The sequence below is a fragment of the Eptesicus fuscus genome, chromosome 13 (assembly GCF_027574615.1).
Source record: "Eptesicus fuscus isolate TK198812 chromosome 13, DD_ASM_mEF_20220401, whole genome shotgun sequence".
Lineage (NCBI taxonomy): Eukaryota > Metazoa > Chordata > Mammalia > Chiroptera > Vespertilionidae > Eptesicus > Eptesicus fuscus.
The window spans coordinates 80,141,087-80,168,629 of record NC_072485.1 but is presented as its reverse complement, the minus strand read 5'-3'; the positions used below and the strand labels follow the sequence as shown (position 1 = coordinate 80,168,629).

The following is a 27,543-nucleotide window of genomic DNA, read 5'->3' as shown; positions in this document are numbered from 1 at the left end:
GTGATGCCGGGCGAGGGGCCGCCGGGCAGAGGAGAGAGGTGGCACGTCCCGTGGGCCCTGTGGCAGGGCTCCCGGACTGCGTGGCCAAGGGCGTGTGGGGCGTGGAAGGACGAGGGGGCAGGGGTGGCCCCTGCACAGGAGGAGGCGTGGGCGCTGCGATGGGGAGGCCGGGGAGCAGCACGGGGAGGGGGGCTCAGCTTTGGCGGGAGTAGGCGGGAGATGTTCATGAGGCCGGGACTCGGGACACACACACACACACACACGCACACACGCACACACACACACACACGAGGATCCCAGCGAGGCAGACCCGGGTGTGAGGGGGCGGCTGCGGTCCGGGGGCAGAGCCCAGCCCACACCCGCCCCGGTCCGGCCGCCGGGCTCCCTCACGCCGGGTTAAACTTTGACCTTGGAAATGATTGCTAACCCGCTTCCCCAAGTGCCACCTGCCCGTGTAGTTCCAGCCGGGTGACCGCGTCTCGGCTGTCCGCACTTCTCAAGTTCATGGCTGAGGAGGTGCCAGCGGCGTCCGGGCCGCGCCGCGCAGCCTCGGTGCGGGTGGGAGCCTCCCGGAGTGACAGCTGCGAGCCCGGCCCGGTCCGCACGGCGGAGGGGCCGCTGCCATGCTCTGGGCTGCCGGGGAGACGCCCTCGCTGCCCGCTGGCGGCCGCCCCCGGGCCCTGAGCCGGTCCCTGTGGCGCGGGCGCCGCCCCGGGCCCCCGGGGGAGCGCCATGGCCTTCTCTGAGCTCCTGGAGCGGGTGGGCAGCCTGGGCCGCGGGCAGGTGCTGCAGGCCGTGGCCCTGGCCGTGCCCCTCATGTGGCTCACCACGCAGAACGTGCTGGAGAACTTCTCGGCGGCCGTGCCCGCGCACCGCTGCTGGGTGCCCCTGCTGGACAACGGCACCGCCCCGGCCGGCGCCCCCGGCCCCGACGCCCTCCTGGCCGTGTCCATCCCGCCGGGCCCCCGCCACGGGCCCCACCCGTGTCGCCGCTTCCGCCACCCACAGTGGCAGCTCCTGGCGCCCAACGCCACGGCCGCCAACGGGAGCGAGGCCGCCACGGAGCCGTGCGTGGACGGCTGGGTCTACGACCGCAGCACCTTCACCTCCACCATCGTGGCCCAGGTGAGCCCCCCTCCCCCAGGCCTGGCACCTTGGTGGCCAGAGTCACTGCTTGCCGTCGGCAGGCTGCGGACCGGCCGGTCCCGGGGCTCCTCTCGCCAGCCAGCCCTGCCTGGCACATCCCCCTGCAGGGGGCCGGGGCCAGGAGACCGCCTGCCAGGCCCTGGCGGTGGGGCGGCAGGTGACACGGATGGCACCCTCTCCTCAGCGGTGACGCAGGCGGCTCCCTGACATGCCAGCCCAGCTGCTCCGCCCGCCAGCGGGCTCAGGGACGAGTCATGCGACTCCCAGGGTGACCCGCCAGGGGCCTGGGCAAACCTGGGCGTGGGAGGGTGGCACCGCAGCCGGCGGGAAGGGGCCTCTTCGTACAGAACCAGCGGGAAGTGGGGGGGAGGGCAGAGGAGGCCAGAGAGGGCTGGGCCCTTGGCTGGGGGCAGTAGGGAGCCAGGGAGGGGCGGAGGCGAGGAGCGGCAGCCCTGTCCCACGGGGCCCTGCCCACGGCCCTCGGGGGCATCAGGCTGCCACCACACCACTCCCTGGGCCTTCCCCTAGAGCCCCCGCTCCCCGCCCAGGGCTCCCCCACCTCCTGAGCTCAGCTCCCCTTCTCCCCGCAGTGGGACCTGGTGTGTGACTCTCAGGCCCTGAAGCCCATGGCCCAGTCCATCTTCCTGGCCGGGGTCCTGGTGGGAGCCGCAGTGACCGGCCAAGCCTCCGACAGGTGCGGACCCCCCTCCCCTCCGGGCAGGCCGCGCCCTCGCCGCCCCCTCGTCCGAGATGCCTGCGTGTGGGTCTCCCTCCTGCACCCCCCGCTGTGCTGTGCGCAGGGCTCGCACCCTCTGGGCCTTGGTTTCCCCGAGGCTCCTGGGGGCTGCGGAGGGTTATGCTCTCATCAGACATTCACGCTGACACCTGCTCGGCCGCCGCCCGCCTTCGGCCCCTGGCTGCCCCCTGGCGGGACCTCATTCCCCCGAGAGCACCATCATGCCCACCGGTGCTCAGGAGCCTCCACGGACGAAGAGCGTGGCTCTGGCCCCGGCTGGTGTGGCTCAGTGGCTAGAGAGTCGGCCTGCGGACCGAAGGGTCCCGGGTTCAGTTCCGGTCAAGGGCACGTACCTTGGTCGCAGGAGTGTGTGCAGGAGGCAGCTAATCGATGTGTTTCTCTCACATCAACATTTCTCTGTCTTCCCCTCGCTCTCTTCCACTCTCTCTAAAAGATCAATGGAAAAATAGTCTCAGGTGAGGATTAACAACAACAAACAAACAAACAAACAAAAAGAATGTGGCTCTGACCCCAGGTGTCATTTTATTTTATTTTTTAAAATATTTTTATTGATTTCAGAGAAGGGAGAGGGAGAGGAAGAGAAACATCAATGATGAGAGAGAATCACTGATCGGCTGTCTCCTCCACGCTCCCCAATGGGGATAGAGCCTGCAACCCGGGCATGTGCCCCCGACCGGAATCGAACCCGGGACCCTTCAGTCCGCAGGCCGCTGCTCTATCCACTGAGCCACACCAGCTAGGGCCGCAGGTGTCACTTAGCTTCCCCTCTGCTCAGCGAGCGAGCACAGCGTGGGCTCTGGTGTCCAGCTCCGTGGCCGATCCGTGGCCCGCTGCGGACGCCCCTCCCGGTGTGACAGGTTCGGGCGCAGGCTGGTGCTGAGCTGGAGCTACCTGCAGATGGCCGTGTGGGGCACAGCCACCGCCTTCGCCCCCACCTTCCCCCTCTACTGCCTCTTCCGCTTCCTGGGGGCCCTGGCCATCGCCGGCGTCATGATGAACACTGCCACGCTGCGTAGGTGCCCCGGCCCGGGCGGGGGGAGGCCCCGAAGGCTCCCGGGTGACCCTGCGTCTCCTCGCAGTGATGGAGTGGACGTCCACGCGAGCCCGCGTCCTGGCCATGACGTTCAACTCCCTGGGCTACAGCTTCGGCATGGTGCTGATGGCCGCCGTGGCCTACGGCGTGCGCGACTGGGCGCTGCTGCAGCTGGCCGTGTCCGTCCCCTTCTTCCTCTGCTTCGTGTACTCCTGGTGGGTGCCCCCCCGGCCCACCCTCCACCCTCCACCCTCCACCCTCCACCCTCCACCCCGGGAATGGGAGACGCCTCCCCTGGGGCCAGTCGAGTACAAGGGGCGCTAGAGGTGCTGGGAACGGTTGACTGCCTGGGGAGGGGGGGGAGGATGTAGGACCAAAGACCCTTCTCCAGGCCTGACCCGGGGCAAGTGGGAAGCTGTTGGCAGGTTGGGGGGTTGGGGGGAGGGGGGGTCGGCTCAGGCAGGAGGTGCAGCCATGGAGACAAGGGGGAGGGTGTGGTATCCGGGCTCTGACAGACAGTGGAGGAGGGACCCTGGCAGGCTCGGGGCAGGACTGTGCCCCCATAGCTACTGGCAGGGGCGTGGGGCACCTTCCTGCACCCAGCCCCCCGCCCCCAGGCCTGGCTCCCAGGTGAGGCAAGGGAAGGGCCATGGGGTCGGGAGGGAGGCAGGAAGGGGAGAACAGGGACCCCCGACCCCAACCCAGCGGAGGGAGGAGGGAGGAGGAGGGAGGAAGGAGGGCCTGCTGGGAAGGAGGGCGGCCGAGATGCTGTGGCTGCCACATGTCAGCGCCCGTCACTGCCCGCCCGCCGGCCTCACCTCCCGAGTCTCGGGCCTGTGGACACCAGCAAGGCCACCCCGTTGGGCAGAGGGGTGAGAGGGGCAGTGAGGCTGTGTAGGCCAGGCCCTGGGCACCCACAGGCAGTGTCCCCCTCCCCCCCAGGTGGCTGGCGGAGTCGGCGCGGTGGCTGCTCATCGCCGGCAGACTGGAGCAGGGCCTGCGGGAGCTGCAGCGGGTGGCCGCCATCAACGGCAAGAGGGCAGCGGGGGACGCGCTGACCATGGAGGTGAGGCAGGGCGCCTTCCCCAGGCTGGACCCGCAGACCTCACCCTGACCCTGCACAGGGCCTTCGAGGGGCCTAGCCCCCTGGGATAAGGGTCTGGGGGGATGGGGCTGCTGGAGCTGCCAGCGCTGACAATGCCTCCGCCCCTGCCCCCGCCCCCCCCCCCCCCCCAGGTCGTGCTCTCTGCCATGCAGGAGGAGCTCAGTGCGAGCCGGGCTCCTGCCAGCCTGGGCAGCCTGCTCTGCACACCTGGCCTGGGCCTCCGGACGGCCGTCTCCACGCTGTGCTGGTAGATGCCCTTCACCCGCCCCTGGGCTCAGCCTGGCCCGCGGCCCGCAGGCTGCCGGGACCCAGTCAGGGCTCTGCCGCATCCGCAGGGCCTCTGAGGGCTCTCCGGCTGGTCCCACTGGTCTGGGGGGCGGGCGGGGGGTAGGGTGGGGGGTGCTTGGGCACAGGGCCTACAGCCCTGCACCTCATCAGGGGAATGGCCAGGCCCGGTGGCTCAGGCAGCTGAGTGCGGAGAGAAGAGAGGAATAGGAGGATCCATAACGAAGGCGCTGCCGAGCCCAGGAGGATGAGGAGAGTCAGAACCCAACACCAGAAAGCACACCCCCGTGGTGTGGAGGGACCAGGAGGAGGGAGGGGTATTCTCAGAGCCTGGGAGCGGGGCACCCGGGCCAAGGGAGGGAGGAACCCCCTGCTTCTCCCCTGGCCCCGCCTCCAGCCTCTCACCGGTGCCTCCCATTGGCCCAACCTAAGGAGGCGCAGCACCGGCAGGGACCCTGGGAAAGGCAGTCTCAGAGACCACCCTCTGCCTCCCGAGGCCACGGAGGGCGGAATGGGTCTGAGAACTAACAGCACTGGGCCAGCCCAGGCCTCAGCCTGACGCCCCGTCCGCCCCCGTCCGCTCCCAGGTTTGCCTTCGGTTTCACCTTCTTCGGCCTGGCCCTGGACCTGCAGGCCCTGGACAGCAACGTCTTCCTGCTGCAGGTCCTCATCGGGGTCGTGGACATGGCGGCCAAGCTAGGCACCCTGCTGCTGCTGGGCTGGCTGGGCCGCCGCCCCACGCAGGCGGCCTCCCTGGTGCTGGCCGGGCTCTGCATCCTGGCCAACGCGCTGGTGCCCCGCGGTGAGCGGGCAGGTCTGGGTGCCCGTCGCTGGGGCCGAGGACCTACCTGGGGAGGAGGCCTGAGCCAGGAGCACAGACCCCTGCCCCTCCTCTGAGGGTGCTGGACTAGAACGGGGGCCCAGCTGGGAAGGCGGGTGGGAGAGATGGTGGCGGCCCGGACTGGGCAGTGGAGCAGGGATGGAGTGGGGTGGGCGACATCGTGCAAACTGTGGAGATAAATAAGGACTCGGTGATGAGTTGTGGGGGCAGGGGCAGGGAAATGGGGGGGCAGGGAGGACCCCCTGGGTCTGGCTCTGGGTGTCTGGGTGGGAAACAGATTGGGGGGATTAGAGAACGTGGCTATGAGGTCACTTAGACATGGTGCATGTGTGGGGCCTGGGGACCCCCAGTGGAGGTGCCAGACATTTGGGAGGTCAGGGAGAGAGCCTCCAGCTGATGCTGGGGCCCCTGCCACCCCTGTCTCCGCCCACAGAGATGAGGCCCCTGCGCTCAGCCCTGGCCCTGCTGGGGCTCGGGTGGATAGGGGTGGCCTTCACCTGCGTCTCCATCTACACCGGGGAGCTCTTCCCCACCGTGCTCAGGTGAGGCCGGGCCTGGGCCCAGCAGGCGGCCCTGGGCTGGGAGGCAGGAGGGGGTGGTCTTCCCGGGCCTGGGTTCATGCCTGTGTCTCTCTCCCATGTGGTCTCGGCTGACCCACTGCACCTCCCTGGGCAGAGCAGGGCTGGGCCGGAGTGGGGGGTCAAGGCCGTGGGTGGGCAGAGCGGCCCCTCACAGGGCACTGTGCCCGCAGGATGACCGCGGTGGGCCTGGGCCAGATGTCGGCCCGAGGGGGAGCCATCCTGGGGCCTCTGGTCCGGCTCCTGGGGGTCTACCACCCCTCACTGCCCCTGCTGGTGTACGGGGCAGTGCCAGTGCTGAGTGGCCTGACCGCCCTGCTGCTGCCCGAGACCCAGAACCTTCCGCTGCCCGACACCATCCAGGATGTGCAGAACCAGTGAGTGAACCCAGAACCCAGGGCAGGTGGGCCTGGCCACCACCCCATCCCTGGACAGAGGAGAAGCAGAGGCCCAGAGAGGGACAGGATCGGCCGGGAGTCACACAGCACATCTGTGAGCGAATGGAGGCCGAGGGCTGGGTCTCCCGACTGACAGTGTGGATGGTGTACCCTGTTCTTCGTTCTGCTACTTGAGGCCCGAATGGCCCAGCTACCCCAGCTCCACCTTGAGAGAATCGGGGGGAGGCAGTGCAGCCCTATGTAAGGGGGGGCCGAGGGCAGGATGGACATTGTTGGGGTCTTCACGGGCCCCAGACTCTGCTACGATAGCCCCGAGATGCCTGTCAAGGCTGCCACTGCCCATCGCCCTCCACCAGGTGCTCAGGCAGCTCCGTCCTGGGCCCCGAGAGCAGCAGGACCTGCTGAATCCTCAGGATGGACACAGGTCAGAGGTCAGGGGTCACTGCACCTTCAAGACACAGCTCCTCCGCATCTTTCCTGAACAGGTCGGTGAAGAAGGCCACCCACGGTGCCCGGGGGCCGTCTGTCCTGAAGTCCACGCAGCTGTAGGCTTCCCGAGCGCCGGCGAGGGCCCGGGAGGAGCCTGCTCTCCTCTGCTGACGGCAGGAGACAAAGGCCTGGGCTTCCAGGGGCCCGGGCGCTGCCCCTCACGGAGGAGCCGCCTTCCACACAGAAAGGGCAACGGATGGTGTGATCGGCAGGAGGCCACGTAACCGCCACTCGCGGAGGAGGAGCGAGGCCAGGCCGGGGGACGGGCCAGCCTGTCGACCCCAGCTGCCCTCTTGCTGCCCGGACTCGGTGGGCTCAGCGGGCTCCGAGGCGGATCGTCACCCGTGGTCAAAGCCTCCCAGCTTCTCGCCCAGCCTGAGGGCTCCTCAGCTTCACCCGGCCCCCTCCTCTCCACACTCCCGCCACACAGCCAGTCCCGCCTGGCGGCCACGTCTCCTGCCTGAGCTCCCCCTGCCCCCGTCTCTACAAACGCCCACAGCCTCCCAGGCCCAGGCCCATGTCCGCATTCCAGGCCCCAGGCCCAGCCCAGGGATCTAACGGAACCCGCACCCACGGCCCCAGCCACACCCTGGCTCCCGCCCCCCAGCCTGAGAGTTCCCAGAGGGTCGGGGAGTTCCCAGCTCCCACGCAGAGCCGGGCGGAGGGGCACCGGCGGGAGGGAGACGAGAGCGTGAATAAAGGAACAAATGACTGGCCCTCACGACTCGGCGATGGGCCCGAGGTCTGCGGGTGGGGCTCCTGGCTGGGTGGCCCTTCCCCAGGCCAGCCTTCCTGCCGCGGGGGGGCCCCCCCGAGCAGCTGCCCTTTGCCGCCCCCGTTATGGGCCAGGCACCAGGCTGGCACCTCAGGGCATCATCTCATTCCATCTTTTCCCGGAGCCTTCGAGGTAGACTTTGCCGGTTCACAGATGGGAAAACTACGGCTCCAAGAAGCAGCTGCCCGTGACGCTCAGCCAGGAGGGGCCGCAGCAGGAGTCAGCCCTGGGCTGCAGGCGTCGGGCCCAGCTCAGGCCTCGGGTCCCGCGGCCAGCAATGCTCCGGGAGGGCAGGGCCCCCCTCAGAACCAGCGAGGTCCCTGCAGGTCCTTCCAGGCGGCCACATCTTCCGGGACCCAGGGCCCTGCCCTCCGCCACTAGGGAGTGTCCTCACGTGGCCGAGTGCGCACGCTGCGGAGGGAGACCCTGCATCACAGCGGGGCGCAGCCCCCGAATGGCAGGCCTTCCCTGGGGCGCCACGGGCTCCACGTCCACCTCGGGGGGACATCCTCCCTGAAGAGCCCGGCACGGCCGAGCTGGTGATCCCTCCCCGGGGGGCTTGCAGGGCAGGTCTTCCAGGTCCAAGGCTTCAGCCAGACTTCACTGCTAGCTCCCTCCCCAGCCCTGTCCTTGTTCCCCCCAAGGTGGACTCTCCTGACACCCCCAGTACTAACTGCCAGGAGGGGCGTGCCTAGAGCTTCTGCCCCACCCACCCCACCCCACCCCCGGGCCAGCCAGACCCCGAGGGCCCAGCCCAGGCCCAGGGGCTAAGTTCAACACCAGGAGCCCAAGACAAAGGCGGTGAGACCGCGGGGCCATCTCTTACCGATGGGTAAACCGAGTCAATGGCAGGTCCAGGAACCTCTCCTCGTACCGAGCCTTTGAGCCCCCCCCCCCCCCCACACACACACCCCGGGCCAGGAGCTCGTGCCTCCCTGTGCAGAGAGGGGCACTCGGCCCGCAGCCCCCCAGCTCCCGCACTGCCCCCTCTGGCCCGGATCCTGACGGGCTGGTCAGGGCTGTTCTAGAATTTCTGAAGTAAGGATGCTCCTTCCCTTCTTGACACCAAAGGACGCCTGCTGCCTGTGTCTTTCTCTTTGGCCGGTGGTGGCAGGGGCGGGGACAGGGGCGGGGGCGGGGGCGGGGGGGGGCGGGGCGGGGGCACCTGGGGTAAGTCCGTCCCTTGGACAGAGCAGCGGCGGACGACCCAGGGGGAGGCCAGCACCTGCTCGGGGGTAGGACAGCCTGCCCCCAGCCAGGGCCTCCGCCAGCGTCCACACGGGGCGAGAGCTGGCCTTGGGGATGCTGACCTCAGGCTCCGACTGTGAGCAGGGAGGGAAAGGGGGCTCCAGCGCCTCCCCCGCCTGAGGGGCTGGTGAGGAGGGCAAGGAGAGGACAGGCCACGGAAACCCAGTCCCAGACTCTGGGGCAGGACTCCAGGACCTCTGAGGCTACACCCCATGGTGGGGGGAGGGTCCCAAGACAAAGGCTCATCCCAGAAGGGTGGGAGGGAGGGGAGCTGAGCCAAGCGGGGTGGGGCTCCAGCAGGGATGGAGCCCAAGGGCCTGGGGGGCGGGGGGGGGTGTCTAAGCTGAAACATGGACCAGGCTTGTGAGCTGGAAAACGCATGAGCACGAGCTGGGCAGGAGCAGAGATGCCGTGGGTGGAAACAGGATGGATCAGGCAAGGCAGGGTGATGGCGCCCCAGAGCCGGGAGAGGGGCGCGCTCCCCAAGCAGAAGGGGAGGAGACTGAGCGGCTTAGGTCCACCTCCACCAGGGAGACAGGTGCCCGCCCACCTGCACTCTGCTCTCCTGAGGATGCCTGAGACCGGCTCACCTACCACCCCACCTCGCAACTGAGGGGCTTCACAGACAGCCTGGCCGGGACGGCTCAGTTGGTTAGAGCGTCGCCTTCAACTGCAAGGATGCGGCTCTATTCCTGGCCCGGCACAGGCGAGACCAGCCAATGAGTGTTTCTCTCCCCCTCTGCCTTCCTCTTTCTAAAACAACAAAAACCCAGCGCCTCTCAGCCCGCCTGGGCCCGTGGGCCTCGTCAGTGTCTCCACGAAGGAGCCAGCCCCGAAGGGCGGTGTGCGGGGTCTACTTCCCACGTCAGCCACAGTGGACCCTGGAGGTGTGGTGGGCACAGGGTCCTAACCCCGCAGGCTGCGCAAGGAGCAGACTTGGAGTTAGGAGGGACTGGGGGCAACTGTGGACCCGGCTACTGACTCCCCCACCCGGAGACCCTGGGCCAGCCAGGGACGCTCTCCCCACCGGGAACAGCGCGGCCTCGGGGGCTGCGGCAACCACTCGGGGCAACTCCACGCTCCCGCCTCTGGGGCCCTGTCCCCATTGGGAGAAGCGAAGGCCCTACAGGGTGACCCAACAGGGCCAGAGGCTAGAGGGGCTGCTCACTGCCCCGTCAGCTGCGCAGACAAAGACAAATTGCCCCCGAGCCCAACGCCACGCTCAGCCCAAAAGTCTGGGAGCTACGGCCGAGGCTCATGGGCCCCCAGCCCGGAGCCAGGGCCAAGGTCCCAGCAGCCCCCACCCCGAACAAACGGCACGGGACCTTCGGGTTTGGAAAGTTTTTGTTTTCTTTTCCCACACATTTCCGGGGTTGGGGTGTTTTCCAAGACTTAGACACATTTGTTAACAAAGAGAGAAAAAAACTGGGGGAGCAGGGAGCCCGTGGGCAGACAAGTGACCCCAGCAGTGGGAGGGCAAGGCCTCCTCTCCTCCCTGCCGCGGCGCCCAGCGGGTGCCCGGCTGCTGCTCGGGCATCTGGATATTTGTCTTTAATATGGATCTGCGTCTGCCTTCCCTCCCCCCGCCCCCCACCCTGCTCCTCCAGCAGCTTCCCCCACAATGCACCTCGCCCGGCGGCACACAACGGGACAGGCCTCCCCAGGCCCCGGCCCAGCCCCTTCCCCCGGCGGCGGCCCGGGGCCTGGGGAGCCCAGGCGGACGGAGCCCGGCGCTGGGGGCCACCCTCTGCCCCACCCCGCCCCCCACTCCCTCGCTGGGCCACTCGCCCACCCTCCCCCCTTCTCCCACCGACTCTGGAAACCCAAAGGGAGGAAAGGGAGAAACCAGACACACACACAATGGGGAGGAGGGTGGGGCCGAGAGACACTGCAAGCCTGGGGGGGGGGGGGGGGAGGGCTCGGGAGCGAAGGAAGGCAGGAGGGACGGCGGGGGAGAAAGAAAAGTTGGGGACTTAACCGGACAAGGAGTGGACACTTTACAAAACCCCCAGCCTTCCTTCCCGCCCAACCCACCAAAATAAAACTACCCCTTAAAAAAATAAATCAACCCAGGGCTGTGAGCACGCGCCCTGCCCAGGAGCAGCGCTGAGGGACAGCCGGCCGGACTGACGGCGCCGCCCCGACGGACGGTCGGACGGACGGACGGACGGACGGCAGGAGGAAAGGGGCGAGCACGGGGTTTTCCTTTTCTTTCTTTCGTTCTTTTTTTTTTTTTTTTTTTTTTGCGTTTCCTCTTCATGAGGGAAGTCCGAGGCAGCCGGGGGGTGGGTCGCAGAGCCCGGGCGGGCGGCCGCCCCTCCCCCGGACCGGACCGGACCGGACCGGGCCGCTGGCAGTGCGCGCCGGCTCAGACGTAGTACTCCTTGTCCTTGTTCTTCTTGGCCTTGCCGGGCGCCTTGGGCGCGGCGGGCGCCTTCTCCTTCACCACCGCGCCGTTGCTCTGCGCCGAGTTACTGATGTAGTTGCGGCTCTGGTCCACCTGGTAGGAGCCCTCGTCGCGGTTGCGGTACTTGTACATGGCGTAGAGCAGGATGAGGATGCAGAGCGCGGCGGCCGCCACGATGCCCACCACCATGCCCGTGGTGCTGCTGGACTCCCGGATCACCTCCACGGCGCCCGGCCCGCGCTCCCCCGGCCCCGTGGGGCTGGCTGTGGGCAGACGGGGGAAGCCGGGGGCGGAGGTCACGCCGGGGCGCAGGGGAGGGGGCCTCCGCGGCTCGAAGGACGTGGGGGCCCCCGGCCCCGGGGGCGGGTTCTCCTGCAGGGGCTGCAGCGGGTCTCGGTGGTTCATCTTGCCCGCCGGCAGGTTGGGGGCCGGGGCGGAGGGGGCGAGCAGCACCCCGGGGGCGCCCGTGGCCCCATCTGTCCTGAGGTTGGGCCGGGGGGCGGGCTTGCGGGGGGCGAGGAGGGTGGTGCGGTCCGTGACCAGGGGGAAGGTGGTGTAAAAGTCCTCGTCGTCCGTGGGGGGGAGGCTGGAGTCAAAGACCTCCCCGGAGGCGAAGCCCGAGGCCTCGATGGGCTCCTCGCAGTCGCTGTCGTCCTGCTCCGCCTGGCAGGGGCCCCCCGCGGGCGGGCGGCGGGCGGCGGGCGGGGGCAGGGTGTCCTGCGTGGCGCCCACGCCCGTGAGGAAGGGGTAGAAGGTGGGGGGTGGGGGCACGAAGGGGGACCGGGTGGCCACGGGAGGGGGGTCTAAGGAGTCCTCCGTGATAATGGGCAATATTAACTCTCCTCCTAGAACAAGAGAGAGAAGAGAGAAGGGCGGGCGTCAGCGGGGGCCGGGGCGCGGGCGGCGCCACAGAGCGAGAAACCACCGCCTCACCCCCACACCGTCCCCCCGGCCTGGCGGAGACTAGCGGGCTCCCGCCGCCGGGGCCGAGCGCTCCCCTAACGGCAGCGCCGGCGCCCGGCACCCCAGGGCTCTGGCTCTCTGGGTTTGGATTGTCTTAAGGAACCAAAAGGAACAGAAAGGAAAGGAAATCGAAAAGAAACGGAAAAAGAAACTCTACTGGCTTACGACTTTAAAAACATACAAGAGCAGCATTTAAACAAACCTAACAACAATATCTTTTAGGGTTTTTTTTTCTAGATATTTCTTTTTTTGCTTTTGTTTTTTTTTTTTCTTTTGTTTTTAAAAAAGAAGATAGCATACCACGGAATTCAGGCAACTTACATCAACAAATAGGCCGTGTGATTTTAGCATGAAGAAAAAAATTACAAACAGAGCTGTGTAAGCGGGTTCTCCCGGAAAAAAATAAGAAAAAACAACTTTTCCGACCACGTTTCCTATCTGCCTGCTCGGTACTCCCTCCCTCGCTCTCCTCTCCCTGAGCCTCTTGCTCCTCCGGATTCTCTCTCTCCTCCCTCACTGTGCCCTCTCCCCGCATTCAAGTAGCAAAGCTGGACTCTGCGGTGTGATGTTGCGGGACTGTTACCCCACGGGTGTCAGGGGTGGGGGGGGCAGGGGACAGGAGGGTTGGGGAAGAGGCACAGGAGGGCGGCTGTGTAGGGCTTGCTCCAGGGGGTGAGGATGGGCGGGGATGCTCACGGGAAGGAGCTTGGACGCTAATGCAGGTTGGCCATGGGGAGAGAAACTGAAGGTGGGCGGTGACCAGGTCCAGGAGGAGAGTGGGCAAGGAGGGTCTTGTTCCATAGGACTTTGGGAGGGGAGGGGAGAAGCCACTCGAGGCAGGGAGATGCGGGAGGGGCAGGGACACCAGGTTCCTGAGCTTTCCCTAACTCCCAACTTTCTCTTTCTTCACCCTCCACCTCTGACCCCCACTGACTTCCCCCCCGCCCCCTCCCCAAACCCCCATGGGCCGCCAGGACCTGGCCAGAGCTTGACTGCCGCTGGCCCTCTTATTATTGTTAAAACAATAATAAAACAACGGAAAGAAGAAGAAAGCAAAAAAAGAAAAAGAATACATACACAGCCATCTGGGAAGGAAGCGTTTGCTAATATAGGGCCCAAGGGAACTATTGGGGAGGGCTTTTGGGGGGTTAGGTCTAATGAAGAGGGACCCCAGAGCAGAAACTGCAATTCCCATCAGCCCCAAAGGGTGAGAACTACAACTCCCATTAGCTTTTGGAGGGGCATGGACCACATTTCCCACCAGCCCCTGGGTCAGCAACTACAACTCCCATCAGCCCATTGGGCCCCCTCTCAACCCAAAGTACTGCAATCCGCTAGTGTTGGGTAGAAGGGAGTGGAGCCCGGGTTCAGGGAGGCTGGTGGGGCTGGACGTGTTCTCTCCAGCTCCCGGGCAGCGCAACGCAAGCCCTGCCCCCATCTGAGTGCTCCTCCCTGGTCTCTGCTGAGCTGTTCCTCACAGATGGCACCACAACCCCTCCACCCCTGTAGGAAGCACCCCAGGGCTCTGCAGCCAGGCCGGCTGCTCACACCTCCGCTGATCCTTCAGACTACCAGCTCCAGCAACCTGGCAGAGCCATCCTTGGCCACACTAGCCAACCGCAGCCAAGATCTTGCCGTTGAACTCAAAGTCTTGCTGAGTACCTCAGGCTGCTTTTCTCACCAAGCTCCAATCTCCCCCCGAGCAGAGGCTCACCTGCACCCCAGATTATGAAGCCCCAGGTCGCACGTTTCTTGCGCTTTCTGGGCCTCCATTTCCTCGTTTATAAAATGAGGGTGGGACCAAGGCCTGGCTCCCAATCACCTCCAGCCGACAGGTGAACACAATTTGTCCTCCCCTCCCCATCTGAGCCCAGACCCAAAGGATGCCCAGCACCTGGCCCCTGGGGAAGGGGCCAACTCGGCTCTAAGCTGGCAGCCCTGCGAGTCATCGCACCCTGGCCCCAGTTATGGTGGGACACCCCTCTGGATGGACCCTGAACACATCTGGGGACCTCACCGCTGGCCCACCCCACCTGCCCCCTCCTGACCTTTGCCTTCTGTTCAGAACACCTTCCCCTGCTGGCGTCTCTCATGGTGTGAATCCAGCCAAACACCTCCTGTTCCAGGTTTGAACTCACTGCCAGGAGAGGCCGAAGGCCCCTCCGTCTGTCTCCCTGGCGCCCAGAGTGGGGCTCGTTGTCTTGACCAGGAAGGGAAGGCATATCATCAAGCATTTCCTCTGCGCCAGGCCAGGCTGGAAGCGGGTGAAAGCCCTTCTCACAGGCCAGGGCAGCTGGGTCCTGGATACCCTTCCCCCCACCCCACCCGGGCAGCTGGCTCTGCTGAGTTCAGCCTGCAGGAGCCTTGCTCTGTGGGCCCAGCTCCCATCCCTACTTTAGACCTGAAACTGGACCATCAGTTGCTCCTGGAAACTTGAGGATTGAGGCTTGCCAGGCCCAGGGCACAGGATCAGGAGTACTTGCTGGGGACACCTCATGCCCCAGAGAGGCTGATCAGGGCACAGGCCGTGGCTCCCTACCCTCTTTCTCACCCCCATCTAGACGAGGGGATGTGGAGGCATCAGGCCTGGGGCCCCCACAACCATCTCCTCCAACTTGCTGGGTTCTAGGTCCTTAGGACACACTGGCTCCCAGGTTCCCCTGCGCAGCCTCGCCCCGCCTCTGGAGCCCCCCAGGCCTAGTCACAGGGACCTCTTTCCCCTTCAACTCCGTCTGCTCCCCGGCCTCCATACCCGGGCACCAGCCCCACCCCTGCTCTCCTGGGCCTTCATCTACCCAAGGCTTTGAGAACATCTCCGTGAGTGTCCTGCCTTCACTGCTTCCCTCCTATCCCCCAGCCACAACTGTCCCTTGTTACCTCCATCTCGTGGCCCTACACATCTGATCCCAATCCCACACCGCTTCCTCCCTGCACCTCACCCTCAGCAAGAGAACGGCTATCAAACCCCACGCTGCCTCCCTTCCCTGAAGCTCTGAAGCTGGCCTGGGCTCTGGGGCAGTCAAGTCTCACACAACGTGGGCACTGGGCTTTCCCTGAGCCGAACACTGGTCCAGGAAGCGTCAGGCAAGCCTGTCCAGCGAGGACCTAGCAGGAGGGGAGGGTTCCCAGAGACTCCTCCTGCGTAAGTCCAACTGGGGGCTCCCCAGGCCGCCCCTCCCGCTGGGCATGTGGGGGTGCAGACTCACAAAGATGCTGGTGCCTGGGACCCTGGGTGCAGCTCCACACCAAGTGTGGGGTGCCCCTGGGTCTGGTAAGGACGCCAGCAGGCTCCCTCCCCTCCCTCCCCTCCCCCGCTCCAGGCAGCTGCAGCATTTGGGAAATGCAGGTGCACTTACCACGGGTGCCACCCCCCTCTGCTCTGAAACTGAATTTCAGCCCCACTTGCTAGAGGATTCCCTTCTGGCAAGGAGACCACCAGCCATCACCAGGCACCTCCTCCCCCAGCCCCCGCCTGTCCCAGGCCCACACGCGGAGCCCCCTCCTCCCAACCCCCCACCCCATCCCCCTGCCTTTAGGGAACAGAAGAGCCCCAACTGGGAATCTACCCACTAATCCCACTCCCTCCAAACAGAATGTGCCCACCCCCAAAGGGGTGTCTAGAACTGAGGCTGAATGTCAGAAACTAAGCAATCAGCTGGCTAAGGCCTCAACCACCAGGTGCCCTGCCCAGGCTGAGGGCAAGGCCAGAAGCCCGCAGGGCATTTCATGCAAATGAGAAGAAAGGCAGCCACTGGCCGGCCCCAGCCTGCAGGTGCGAACAGCATCTCGGCCGCAACTGGACAGAGGCATCCGGTCCTCTTGGTGGACACAGCCCCACCCTCCGGGCCCAGGACCCCCGGCTGGGCACGCAGGGCGCCCCGAGACTTCAGCCCTCACTCACCTTTTCCAGCAGAGAACGGCCTGCGGAACCGTGCCGTGACCTGAAGGACGGGGCCCCGCCCCACCCGGAAACACCAGCCCGGCAAGGGCAAGCACCAAGGTGGATTCAAGGTCAGAGACGGAGGTACTTGTGTGCACATGTGCAGGAACACACCCGCCTGCTTCTGGGCACCGGGGCGTGTCTCTAAGCACGTGCATACATGAACCTCCATGGATCTGAGCACGTGAGTGTGCGTGTCAGCGAATCTGGGTCTGAAGAGACGTGTGTGCACATAAGCGAGCGCCTGGTGTGGAAGCGTGGGTGTGCCACGGCGGACATGTGGATGTGCCCCGTGGGTCTGTGAACATGCCCTGTGCTTCCGGGGTGACCTCTTTCCCCAAACTCAATTACTCCGTCTGCTGGGTGGCGAGAGTAATTTCCCAGATTCCCTTGCAATTAGGTGTGGCCACGGGACTGAGCAGTGGCAGGACCGGCCCGGGAAAGCCTCCTGTGCATGATCCTCCATGCTCTCTCCCCTCCTTCCAGGGACCTTGCGACCACCTGTTGAAAATGGGGGAGCCCCCAAGTGGAAGGAGGCTGGATTCTCAAAGCGCCCTTGAGGCCGAGCCTGCTGGTCAGGCGCCTAGGGCCTCCCCTGCGTAAGAAGCTCCCTTTTCTGAGTGAGAAACCCCCTGAGACTCCAGGGCACCGGTGACAGAAACGGATGCTACTGGAACAGAGACGCTGCCCAGAAACGGTGTCATGGGAACCTGCGGCATCACGCAACAACCCCAGGACACGGAGCGGCTGGACAGGTGGGCCCCGTGACGCGGCTCAGGGCTGTGGCCCCACCGTCGCTGTGATGACCAGGGCAGCCGTGCTGAGGCGAGGCACCGGGGACAGCGCCAGGGAAGTCAGGCGACTGCCGGCCTCTGCCTCCTGCTTTTTGTAACAGACAAGTAAGGAGACCAAGTCCGGCGAGAGCGGGCGGAGCTGCCGAGATGCAGGGAACAGAGGGACCCAGCAATGTGGGGCCTGCACGTGTCAGAAGAGCCGCTGCTTCCAAACCCCACATCGTAAGACAAGGTTGAAACCGGCTTCGTGGGACCACGGCCCAGAGCTCCACCTGGACCAGGGCTCAGCCAGGCCCCAGGAGCACACACAGGTGTGGCCACCTCCCCCCAACTGCTTAAATGCCCTCAAGACAGTCACCCCTAAATCAAGACAGGCCTGGGGTGGAGAGACAGGAAGCGAGCTGCTGGGGAATGGTCTAGAAGGATCCCTGAGCGTGGTCACTGTGAGCCTTAACTCCACCTTTGGGGCCCTTTCAAATACGCATGAGCCGGAGTGGATGCCAATGCTACAGGCCCCAGAGAGGACATTCTTCCACACCCACCTCAGAGATGGCCCTGGAGAGGGGAGGAAGCGCCTTCCAGAGGGCAGCGCCAGGGCCCCAGGGAGGGCGTCTCTCCCAGCAGCAGAGGTGGGTTTAAGGACGACCCCGCCCACCGCGGGCGCCTGCACTGTGCTCTGTGCTGGCGGACTTCCTCGCGCCAGGAGCCAGGAGCCGCTGCCTCCCCTCCTGCCCTTCCCGAGTGGGAGGTTGGGGGGGCTCTCTGGCCCACCACTGTACTCCGGGTGTGTGCTGGGCTGTGAGATCAACTAGTTGGTGGGTATCCAGACCACACATGGGTACCGAGGAGCCAGGCCAGTACCCCATGGAGTGGGCAGCCACCTCCCAGACAGCCTCACCTTTGAGGTCACAGCCCTAACTAGGTGGGCTTTCGGGGTCCCCCTTGGGGAGGGGTGGGTGTGCTGTGGGTGGGAAGGATGGGATGGGTCATTGGTGACCTGAAAACCAGACCGCAGCAAGTAAGTCACTAGCTGTCACCTGCTCCTGCTTCCTCCTGGGGCACGGCAAGGCCCACCTTCCTGTGACAGCGCCCAAGGGCAGGATCGGCCTGGCCCGCAAACCCTCCCTTCGCGAGCCTCCCACACTCGGAAGCCACCCCGAGAAGACGGAGCAGCTTCAAGACGGAAGGAGCCTGGGCCCTGCGTCGGCACTTGGGGAAGAGCTGCCCGCACGCAGGAACACTTGTGCATAACTGCACGTGGGGGTGGGGGGAGTAAATCCGTGTTACACCACGGATGCTGTGCAGTGCACCTGCTACAGAACTCGTGTCACCTTAAGACACTCGGGGATCTGAACACACCTGTGCCTGCGCGAACCTGAACTCAACGTGAGTCTGAGGATATGTGCGTGCCCCTCCCTACCAGCTGCACGGCTGCAGTGCAACAGTAGCTGTGTGCGCCAAAGCGGACCTGTGTGCGTCTGCGCATCACTGTGGGACTTGGTACGTGTATGCATGCCTGGAAGGGTCTGAGCATGTGTGTGTGTCTCTGAGCACGTGAGTATACACGTAAGAATGAGCTGTTGGTCTGAGCTAAGGTGAGCCTCTCAGGCTCTCTCCCGGCCAGTGGGGGAGGGGTGCTGGTCTGTAAGTCAGAACAAAAGTGTGCAAGGGTCTGGACCCCTGGACCTGGGCACACAGAGCCTACCTGAGGATGTGCACACGTTACCTCGTGGTCATCGCACAGGTGCGTTTGTGTGCACACAGGCACGCTCTGTGGGAAGGAGTGCACATGTGGTACCTGAGAGCATCCCTTTGAGGGTCTAAGCACAAGTGTGTACTTGGGAGGAGCTAAAACATACACTTCTGTGAGCCCGAATTCCTGCACGTTTGTGCACGTGTGCACCTGCACCTGGGCGGGTCTGAGCACACTGTGTGTGCAGCTGTTCTGAACATGCATCCATGCACCTGCAATTCTCAAACTTCTGCGAGCAGCTGGAAGTCTGCGTTGCATGTGTAGGATCGTAAAGGTCTGAGCACATGTGTGCACCTGTGAGCTGAGCATGGATATGGAATTCTGTGAATCTGAGGACAGGTATATATGTATGTGCCTCTATGGCTCTGAGCACGTTTGTGTACATGCTCAGGCCTGAACATACAAGTGCATCATGCTCCTCTGGATCTAGCATGTATGTGTCACTTGGAATATGCATGCCTCAACAGACGTGTGTGCAAGCATGCCACAGTGGGTCTGCACATGTATGTGCAGCTCTGAGCACATGCAAGTGCTGTGGTGATTCAAGACATGCTGTGTGTGCATCTTTGTGTGGCTGAGCACCTGGGTAAGTATGAAACTGTGGGTCTGAGCAGGTGGGAACCTGTGAGTCCACACCTACGTGTAGATATATTTGAAGCTCTAAGCACACATGTGCAAGACTGTAGCTGAGTACATGTGTGTGCCTCTGTGAGACTGCATGTGTGTACAGGTGTGTGCTGCTGTGGGTCTCAACAGCTGTTCTGGGGCTCTGTGTACATGTGTGTTAAGATCTGAGCACGTGCGTGCCTCTGTTGGTCTGGGTACAAATGGCATGTGCTCTTCTAGGTTTGAACACATGCATGTACCCGTGGAAGTGGACATATGTGAGCTTGCTGGTAGGTCCGTAAACATGTGCATGGAGGTGCTCATGCATGCCTCTGGCCAGACTTGCGTGTGCATATGGATGTGTGCCTCTGTGGTCTGAGCCAGGGCTCTTCCTTTGTGCAAACTCAGATCCCTACAGGGGCCAGGCCCGTAGCAGAGTGTGGGTCAGGCGCTGAGACAGCGAGGGGCGGTGGGTCCGTGACCCGCTGTGAGCGCACGGCCCGAAGGCACGCCCACGCAAAGAATGTAAACACCGCGTCCATCAAGCAATACCCTGTGACAGGGTGGCCACCCTCCGGTAAAATGACCGTGTTAGGTGATGGCTCACCAAGCTGGGGGAGGGCCATGGAGCCTGGGGTCTGTGCAGGGCCCAGGTCATGGGAAAGGTGGAAAGAGGAGCAGGGATGATCCTAGGCTTCACACCTGGACCCAGAGAGGAGGATCCGACAGGCGGAAGGGGTGCAAACACCCTGGGCTCAGCCCCTGGCAGCCACAGTCTCCCCCAGGCCGCCTCCACCTCCGAGGCTGACCTCGGGCCCAAGGAGGCCTGGTCCTGTGCCAGAGCAAAGACCTCAGGTGGGCGGCCTGACCTGGGTCCGCCTGGGGAACCCTGGAGTTGTCCTGGTCCTTGCCTGGCCCCCCATCAGGACGACAAGAGTCCAAGCTGACGCATTTCAAGTGCAGGCGTGTGACACATGTCTGGGGAGCCCGTGGCTTCTGTGGGTTTCCTGGGGGCTCAGCGTGCATTCTGTCTTCTCTCCCTCTTTAAAGCTGGGAGCCAGGCTAGCCCCCCACCCTCTCCCTACCCGCTGACTTCTATTCCTCTTCCACCTCCATCACGTACTTGGCCCTTTTCCCAGGAGAGTGCCAGTGATCAGGGCAGTCCCCTTGGCCCTCCCCCATTCCCTTCTCCCAGCACAGCCACCTGCACCCTCAGCATCACACCAGGCCCGTGGTCGGCAAACTGCAGCTCGCGAGCCACATGCGGCTCTTTGGCCCCTTGAGTGTGGCTCTTCCACAAAATACCACGGCCTGGGCGAGTCTATTTTGAAGAAGTGGTGTTAGAAGAAGTTTAAGTTTAAAAAACTTGGCTCTCAAAAGAAATTTCAGTCGTTGTCCTGTTGCTATTTGGCTCTGTTGACTAATGAGTTTGCCGACCACCACACCAGGCCCCTAGCAAGACCCGGGCTAAGGCCGCGAAGCTAGGACCTCGGTGGACAGTGTGGCCCTGGTGTGGCCCAGGGAGCCTGTCTCTGCGTGGTGGCCATCCGGTCCTCACTCCTCTCTGTGGGGTCCTGGACACCTCTCACCCCGGCAGTTCCCATCCCAGAGTGTGAACACGGCGCATGTGTGCAAACACGCGTGGTGGGGCCACGTACAGCCTTGTGTCCCAGAGCCCTATCCTGGGCTCTCCTGGACCACCCACCACCCATCACAGGGCACGGCACCGACAGACACCTCAGGGAGACGAGGCAGAGGGGATAAAGCCGAGTGGAGGAGGAGTGCTGAGCTCCCGCTGCCAGATGCCAAAGCTACGGAGGAGGGTGGGGGTGAGAGGGAGGGAGCAGCCCCACAGAGGGGCCTCGCACAGCGGAGGGCGGAGGGCAGAGGGCGGAGGGCGTCTGCTCCAAGAGCACAGGCCCTTGGGCTGCACATGGGGGGCCTCTCCAGCCCCGCAGCCTGGGGCTCCCCAAAGTGCCTTGGTCTACAGGGGGACATAGAGGGCAGTTGGGCTTCAGCCTCTGGTGTGAAGGCCGGCACCCTAGAACCCCACCTGGGTCTCCAAAAGCTGAGCCACTGCCGCGAGGCTCCACCCACACCCCTTGCGTGGCTGCGCCCACCCTCCGCATGAGCATCTCTTCTGGGGCTGGCAGACCCCGGCCCAAGCCCCAGGCCAGGTTCACAGGATGGACCCAGGGCACCCTGTCCACCTCAGCTGGTCACATCACCCCCCTGAGCCTGCATGTGCCCGCCCAGCCTCCAGCCTCCCGGGACCAGCAGCCCAGGTGCCACCTGCCTGAAGGCCATGGGGAGACGCCTCCAGAAACCCAAGCAGGGGATGCGTGCTCCATGGGCTCCTCCAGGCTGCGGAGGCCCCGGCTCCGGATGGGAAATCTGGCCCCTCCCCCTTTCCCACCCTCAGCCTCAGGCACAAGGACTCGGCTCCTCCCAGCCACCCTCCCACCTGCTCAGGAGAGCAGTCCTTGCGCCCACTGTGCCACTCCCCGCCCCACAGTTCCGAGTCGGCACTCAAGGCCCACCCTTGCTTTGCCACTCTGGCCTCTCTGGGCTGCCCTGGAGGGAGCAAGCAGAGGCTGGACTGCCATTCCCGGGAAGCCTTCCCTCCCAGCCCTGCCTCCTACCCAGCTGCTGCCCTGGCTTGGCTTGGCAGCCCTGGCAGAATGTCTGCCACCTCCCTGAGACTGGGGATGAGGAAGCTTCAGGATCTAGCAGAGACCTCTTCTACTAGTGACCAAGAGAACACCAGGCTCAGGGACTGATGGGAGTTGCAGTTCTGGACCCAAGAGCTGATGGGAGTTGTAGTTCCTAAACCTGCATTCCCCCTCCCTTCTCCCCCAGGGCTCATGGGAGCTGCAGTCACTCAACTTTCTAGGGAAAAGTCTCCCTCTTCCCCTCCCAGCATCCCTTGCTCTCAACCCCAGACCCCAAGCTAAGGACCTCACTACCTCTGAGGGCTGGGGCACCAAACAGAAACTGCCTCACCAGAGGGCACTGGAGGGACCTGGCAGGGGGGGAGGGGGGGGCAGGGGGGGCAGTAGGGAGAGGAGCTATCAGGGAAAGCTAAGGGCTGGCAGCAGGCCTCTTGGGCTTGGCCAGGGGGCAGGGACAGTCGCCCCCCTCCCGTCGATGTCACAGTGGGCCCGGGGCGGGGGAGGGGGGAAAGGCACTCACCGGTACTGGGCTCACACTCCTCCAGGTCCTCGTCATCGCTCGGACACTCAGCCGAGGCCACCAGGAGGTCATCTGTGTTCTGGGGGGTAGAGGAGGGATGGGGAAAGAAGAGGGGTACAGGTGGGTCAGCAGACCCCCACCTCTGGAGGTATAGGATGGCACATGGCATGGGGCCCCGGGCTGAGGCCACACCCTGGTCCATGCCCAGCGCGGTCGTCACTTGGGGAACCTGGGCCTTGGTTTCCCTGTCGCAAAGGGAGAGTAAGCAGCACGCCCTGCAGTGGCTCCCCTCAGCTCCTGGGGCACCGGGGAGGCTGGGCACCACACCTGGGACCTCAGGCTCGGGCTCGGGGACCCAGGCCAGCAGGGGCCTCTGGAGGCCAGCAGGGGCAGAGAAGGGGCGCAGGGCCTGGGGGCTCCTTGGCTCCAGCCTGACAACCCCATCACCCTCATCTCTCTCCCAACCCCCTTCCCTGAGCCGGGGAACCAGGCTGCACACAATAATTAGGGCTGTGGTTGTCATGACAACAGGAGTCGACTTTGTCAGCATTTTCTCTCCTGATTGCAAAGAAAGAGAATCCCCAAGATGAGTGAGTGTAAGGGGGGGCCCGGGGGTGTTGGGAAAAGACCCTGGGAGGGAGACCCAGGGTCCAGGCAGGAAGGGAGCCTGGGAGACTGCTGGATGGAGGGGGCGGGGGGGCGCCTGGCTGAAGGTCAGGATGGGAGAAGTCTGGGGTGGGGAGGGGAGAAGGAGGTATATCCTGCCTCTTCCCCACCCCGATCTTCAGACACTGCCGCCCTCACCCAAGGGCTGGCGGGGCCTGGAGGACCCCTGAGCACCCAGTGTCCTGCCCCTTCTCACCAGCCGCCCCCGCGGGGGCCTCTCCAGCACAGCATGACCCCTAGGGCCCCTCTGCTGCGTGGATGGCCTGCCCATCACCCTGCCGCTGCATCTGGGTGGCTCTTCTGGCCTGTGTTTGGAGGGCACTGGGCTTGTGGCTGCCCAACCTTGGGGGCAGCAAGGCCTTTCTCCCAGGGCTCCCCGCTCCTTAGGGCAAGGCCTGGCACCCGAGTGCCGCGGTTTTCTTGGTAATGAAGGCAGAGTGCAGGGAGGGTCGGCCTGTCTCTCCGGCCCTGTCAGCCAGTCCCCGGCTCCCTGCGGCACAGACCGGCCGAGGTGGGACCAGGGGCTCACGGAGCTCATTTAGAGGCCAAAGGCAGGACACGCCCCCACGCGGCCTGAACCCCTCCCTCACCCTGGGAGGACAGAGGTCCCTCTAGGCCCAGAGGCCCAACAGCCACAGCAACGGGGGACAGAGCAGCTTGGGTAGGGGGCAGGGTGACTAAGCGGGGTCCAATGTCTCGGGTACGCACACTCCTTCCAGCAACAACTAGGCCAGGCCCCTCCACACCCCGCCCCCGCTGCCTCAGTGAGTCACTCATGCTCCATGGAGCTGGCCACCAGGAAAGCCAGGCCTGGCCTGCCCGGGGGGCGGGGGTGGGGGCTCATCCCCCAGGCACAGCCCCTCTGCTCTCCTCTGGGTTCAAGAGAAGACAGATCCCCTGGGCGGGGCCTGGCCCGGGCAAGCACCCGAGCAGGCGGGCGGGCACTGGGAGGTGAAGCCCCCGCACCCACTGAGGACACGAGGCCGCTGCACGTGACGCCTGCCAGGGTCACAGGACGTGTGAACGCAGGACCTGCATGCCCCCCGCAGGGTCTCCAACAGTCAGAGGCCGCTCTGGGCCTGCGCCCGCCTCCAGGGAGGGGCTGCCAGGCCCGTGCACCACGGTTCCTCTAGCGCGGCCGCCTCTGTGCCCAGAGCAACGCCATCCTGGTTCCACGTCTCCCACCGGCGGCCCACACACTGGGCGTGGCCTCCATTACCCATGGGCAGAAGGGTCATTCCGCCCTCCCCCCAGGCCAGACTTCCTCCCTCTTAGGTGGGGCAGCCTTCCCTGGCCGAGCTGGGCACCAAACCGCCCCTCGGCTCTGGGGATGGTCCCCGAGAAAGAGTGGGCACTCCACATCGGGGGTCACCAGGGCGAAGGACACTTCATGAAAGGAGACCTGGGCCGCCTCACCTGAGCCGTCACCACCACGAGGATCCCAGGCCCCTCGGACCCTCCCGGGGTGCCCACCGAAGCCCTGCCACGGTCTGCCCGCGGGCGAGGGGCCTCACCTGGGTGGTGCTGTCCCTCAGCGTGGGGGAGCGGCCCCGGCGGGTGGTGGTGGTGGCCATGGTGGTGGTGGTCTCCATGATGGTGGTGGCCATGTCGGCCAGCAGGGTGGTGGCCGTCGTCTCCGCGCTGAGCAGCACGGACGGCCCCTCCCCCACCAGGCGCAGGTGGCCCTCGGTCCGCACGTTGGGGTCGCTCTCGGCGGCCAGCGCCAGCACCTTGAGCCCATTGTAGTAGAGGCCGGACACCTGGCCCTGGAAGGGGCGGCCCTGGTCCCGGCCCCCGATCTTGATGGCAGCCTGGCTGTTGAAGATGGTCAGCTGGCGGCCTGGGGGGGCGGGGGTGGGCAAGGGTGACAGATAGAGGAGGGACAGGCGGGGAGGGGGGGGGGACCAGGAAAGGAAGGGAGAATGGAGAAGAGCCAGGGGAGGGGAGGGAGTCGAGATGGAAACCAGCAAGTGGGGGAAGGGAGAGAGGGAGACACAGGAAGGGCAGACACCAAAGGGAAAGCCTTGTCAGCCACAGCCCAGCCCAGCCAGTGGGACCCCAGGGGGGAGGGTCTGGGCACACATGGGCTGGGAAGGGAGCCAGCGCCCCCCTCACCATGCTCATGCCCCTGACCTTCCCATCCCCCTCTCCCCCCTCTCCTCCCCTCCCTTCCCCTCTCATCTCCTCTCCTCTCCTCTCCTGCTCCCATCCCCATCTGCTCCCTCTGCTTCCCCAGCGCCCCACACCCAGCGCCCAGCCCCAGCCCCGGAGGCCCTGGAGCGGCAGAGCGAGCGCACCGAGGCAGACAGAGGAGGCCGCAGGCTGGGTCAGTGTTAGCGCGAGTGCGTGTCAGAGCAGAGGGCGGACTGGACAGTGCATGAGGAGGATGCGTGAGGGTGGGAGAAGCTGCCAGGACCTCACTCTGCCCTCCCAGCCACCGCCAGGCCTGCAGCCCTCCGGCCAGGCTCCCCGCTCTCCTCCCAGGCCCTGCCACTGCCCCACCGGATCAGGCTCTGGAGCACAGAGGCCTCCCCGTGGGGACGGGACGTGCAAGCTCGGAGATGGAAAACGTTAAAGGGACCTTTCTTCGCTCGCTGCCAGCCAGAAGAGCAAACCGCTCCAGCTCCGATCTCACTCCTCACTCAGCCGTTCCCCCTCCAAGCTCCCACCTGGGTGGGTTTCTGCGGTTCCGTCTGATTTTAATGGATCTGGGGGTCAGTTTAACCCTCTGAGTTTGTTGCTTTGGTTTGGTTTTTAGAAAAGATATTTATTATGTTTAAGTTTAGATTTAACTTTGGTTTTGGTTTTGCTTATTTTGGGGAGGGAGGGGGGCAGAGGAACTCGACGCTGCCCCCTGCTCCCGGGACCGCGGGCTGCTGGCGCTGGGGGTTTAAGACCTGGCTTAGCCCTTGTTAGCCTCTGGTTAGTGCCTCGTTAGAGATCTGGTTTAGAGTTAGGTGCCTTACGCCCTGCCCCAAACCCGGGCTGAGGACAGTCCAACTTGTGAAACCCATTCTCTCTTTGGAAACATGCGTTCCGGGGACACCCACCCTCCTGTGTCTGCTCGGCCCCCCTGCTCGGCCCCTCCTCCTGCAGCACCTCCCACTGCCCAGCACCTCCCTCAGCCTGGGGCAGCACCTCCATCTTACAAGTGGGGGCCGGAGCCCCGAGAAGCTGAGCGCTGGCGATGGCAGCTGCAACACCAGACCCAGGAGGGTCACGGTGCCCAGGGCTCACTCCCGGCACAAGAATCACGAGAAAAACGAGGAGGAGAGGGTCAGGCAAACACGTTTGGGGAGTTCACTTCACAGATAAGCAGCCGTTGCTTTCTCGGGGGACGTCTCAGAGCCTTTAGGGGCCAACATTCCTGTTCCCCTCCAAGGGGGAGAGCTGGCCTCCCCTTTCCCAGGCTCGGCTCGCCAGTCTCCTCTCCCGAGGCGCCCCAGGGACCCGCTTCCCGGGACACATTGTGAAACTGGAAAACTGATTCATTCAGTAAATATTTATTGCGCACCGACCACGTGCCAGGTGCTGACAGCATCATCCCTCCAAGGATGCCAAGCCTTCCCCTCCAAAACCTCCTGCGCCTTACTGCATCTCACCCTCAGGCACCTGTGGGGGAGGCGGGGAGGGGGGCCATCTCCCCGGGAGGGCGAGTCTTGACCCTCTCCCCCAAGGCCACACGAAGGCTGAGCTCCTCCTTCCACAGCCGGGGAAGCACTAGATGGAGCCCAGTCCTTCACTTCCTAGGAGAGGAAGTGGAGGCCTAAAGAGAAGGTGAGACCACGCAGCGGGGGGAGGAGGGGGGGTTCCAATCACCAGCCCAGCTCTTCCCCTCCTGGACCAGGAGTCCCACCCCCACCCGGCCCGTCCTGCTCTCCCAACCCCTTGGGGTCACAAGTTGTCCCAGCCTCAGCCCAGGCTGCTCCCTGGGCCTCTCTAACTCGGGAGAGGGAGGTGGTGATGGAGAGGAAGCTACTAGGTTAGCAAACATGGCCTCCTGGCCCCACCTGCCATGAACTCCTCAAAGGGTTAAAGTTCGCCCCGCTGGAGGGTCGATGCGGCTGGGGCTGCAGGTTTAGCGATGCCTGTTACAGTCCCTTTAACTTTTTGTCCTGCTTCGGGTTTATCGCATCTGGTTATCAGCGTGTTTAGTCCCCGCTGGCTGCGTGGGGCTGGAGTGACGTTTGGGGTTTTAGTTGGGGAAGGCCCCAGTGACATTTAAAAGCACAGTTAGCAGCTGGTTAGATGGAGGTTTAACAGGTAAGCTTCCCCCCTAGAGTTTAGCCTTAGAGGTACAGAGCTCGCCCCCCTCCAAAGGGAATGGGATGGCCTGGCCCTTGGCCCCAACTTCCCTTGGCGACAAGTGGCCTTCTCCCTCCACCAGCAGCACCTCACCACCCGCAGGCGCGGACGCCGTGGGACGGCTCCCCCTTCCCCTCTGCCCTCATCTCCCCCCCCTCCACTACCTCTGGGGGCCCTCTGGACCACAGCGGGTCCATTGCAGAAAGGGGATCACTGCCACTTTCTTGGGGGGGCCTTTCCAGTAGGACCTGAGGCCCCCCAC

At 64.7% G+C, this 27,543-nt stretch overlaps 2 protein-coding genes across 4 annotated transcripts in view; one reads left to right on the top strand and one right to left on the bottom strand.

Moving 5' to 3' along the window:
- The first annotated feature begins 608 nt into the window (after positions 1-608).
- Positions 609-6,760, top strand: SLC22A12 (solute carrier family 22 member 12). Its single transcript, XM_054725829.1, has 10 exons — positions 609-1,125; positions 1,737-1,840; positions 2,761-2,915; positions 2,983-3,151; positions 3,879-4,002; positions 4,173-4,288; positions 4,914-5,128; positions 5,601-5,709; positions 5,919-6,122; positions 6,629-6,760. The coding sequence occupies exons 1-10, from the start codon at positions 733-735 to the stop codon at positions 6,690-6,692; spliced, it is 1,653 nt and encodes a 550-aa protein (XP_054581804.1). The 5' UTR covers positions 609-732; the 3' UTR covers positions 6,693-6,760.
- A 4,163-nt stretch (positions 6,761-10,923) lies between these two features.
- The window catches only part of NRXN2 (neurexin 2), a 93,018-nt gene continuing 76,398 nt past the window's right edge, over positions 10,924-27,543 (bottom strand). For all 3 annotated transcript variants that reach the window (XM_008159074.3, XM_054725808.1, XM_054725809.1), the window contains 3 exons: positions 24,491-24,816; positions 22,311-22,389; positions 10,924-11,907 (listed from right to left, as the gene is read on the bottom strand). In XM_008159074.3, the coding sequence (XP_008157296.2) occupies positions 11,024-11,907; positions 22,311-22,389; positions 24,491-24,816 (1,289 nt within the window). In that variant the 3' untranslated portion in view covers positions 10,924-11,023. The remainder of the gene's footprint in view (positions 11,908-22,310; positions 22,390-24,490; positions 24,817-27,543) is intronic.

Bases quoted from the DNA above. Each gene is read 5' to 3' on its own strand.
- SLC22A12 (XM_054725829.1), top strand. From the start codon at position 733: ATGGCCTTCTCTGAGCTCCTGGAGCGGGTGGGCAGCCTGGGCCGCGGG. The intron at 2,916-2,982 runs GTAGGTGCCCCG...GTCTCCTCGCAG, and splicing joins GATGAACACTGCCACGCTGC to TGATGGAGTGGACGTCCACG. The intron at 5,129-5,600 runs GTGAGCGGGCAG...CTCCGCCCACAG, and splicing joins CAACGCGCTGGTGCCCCGCG to AGATGAGGCCCCTGCGCTCA.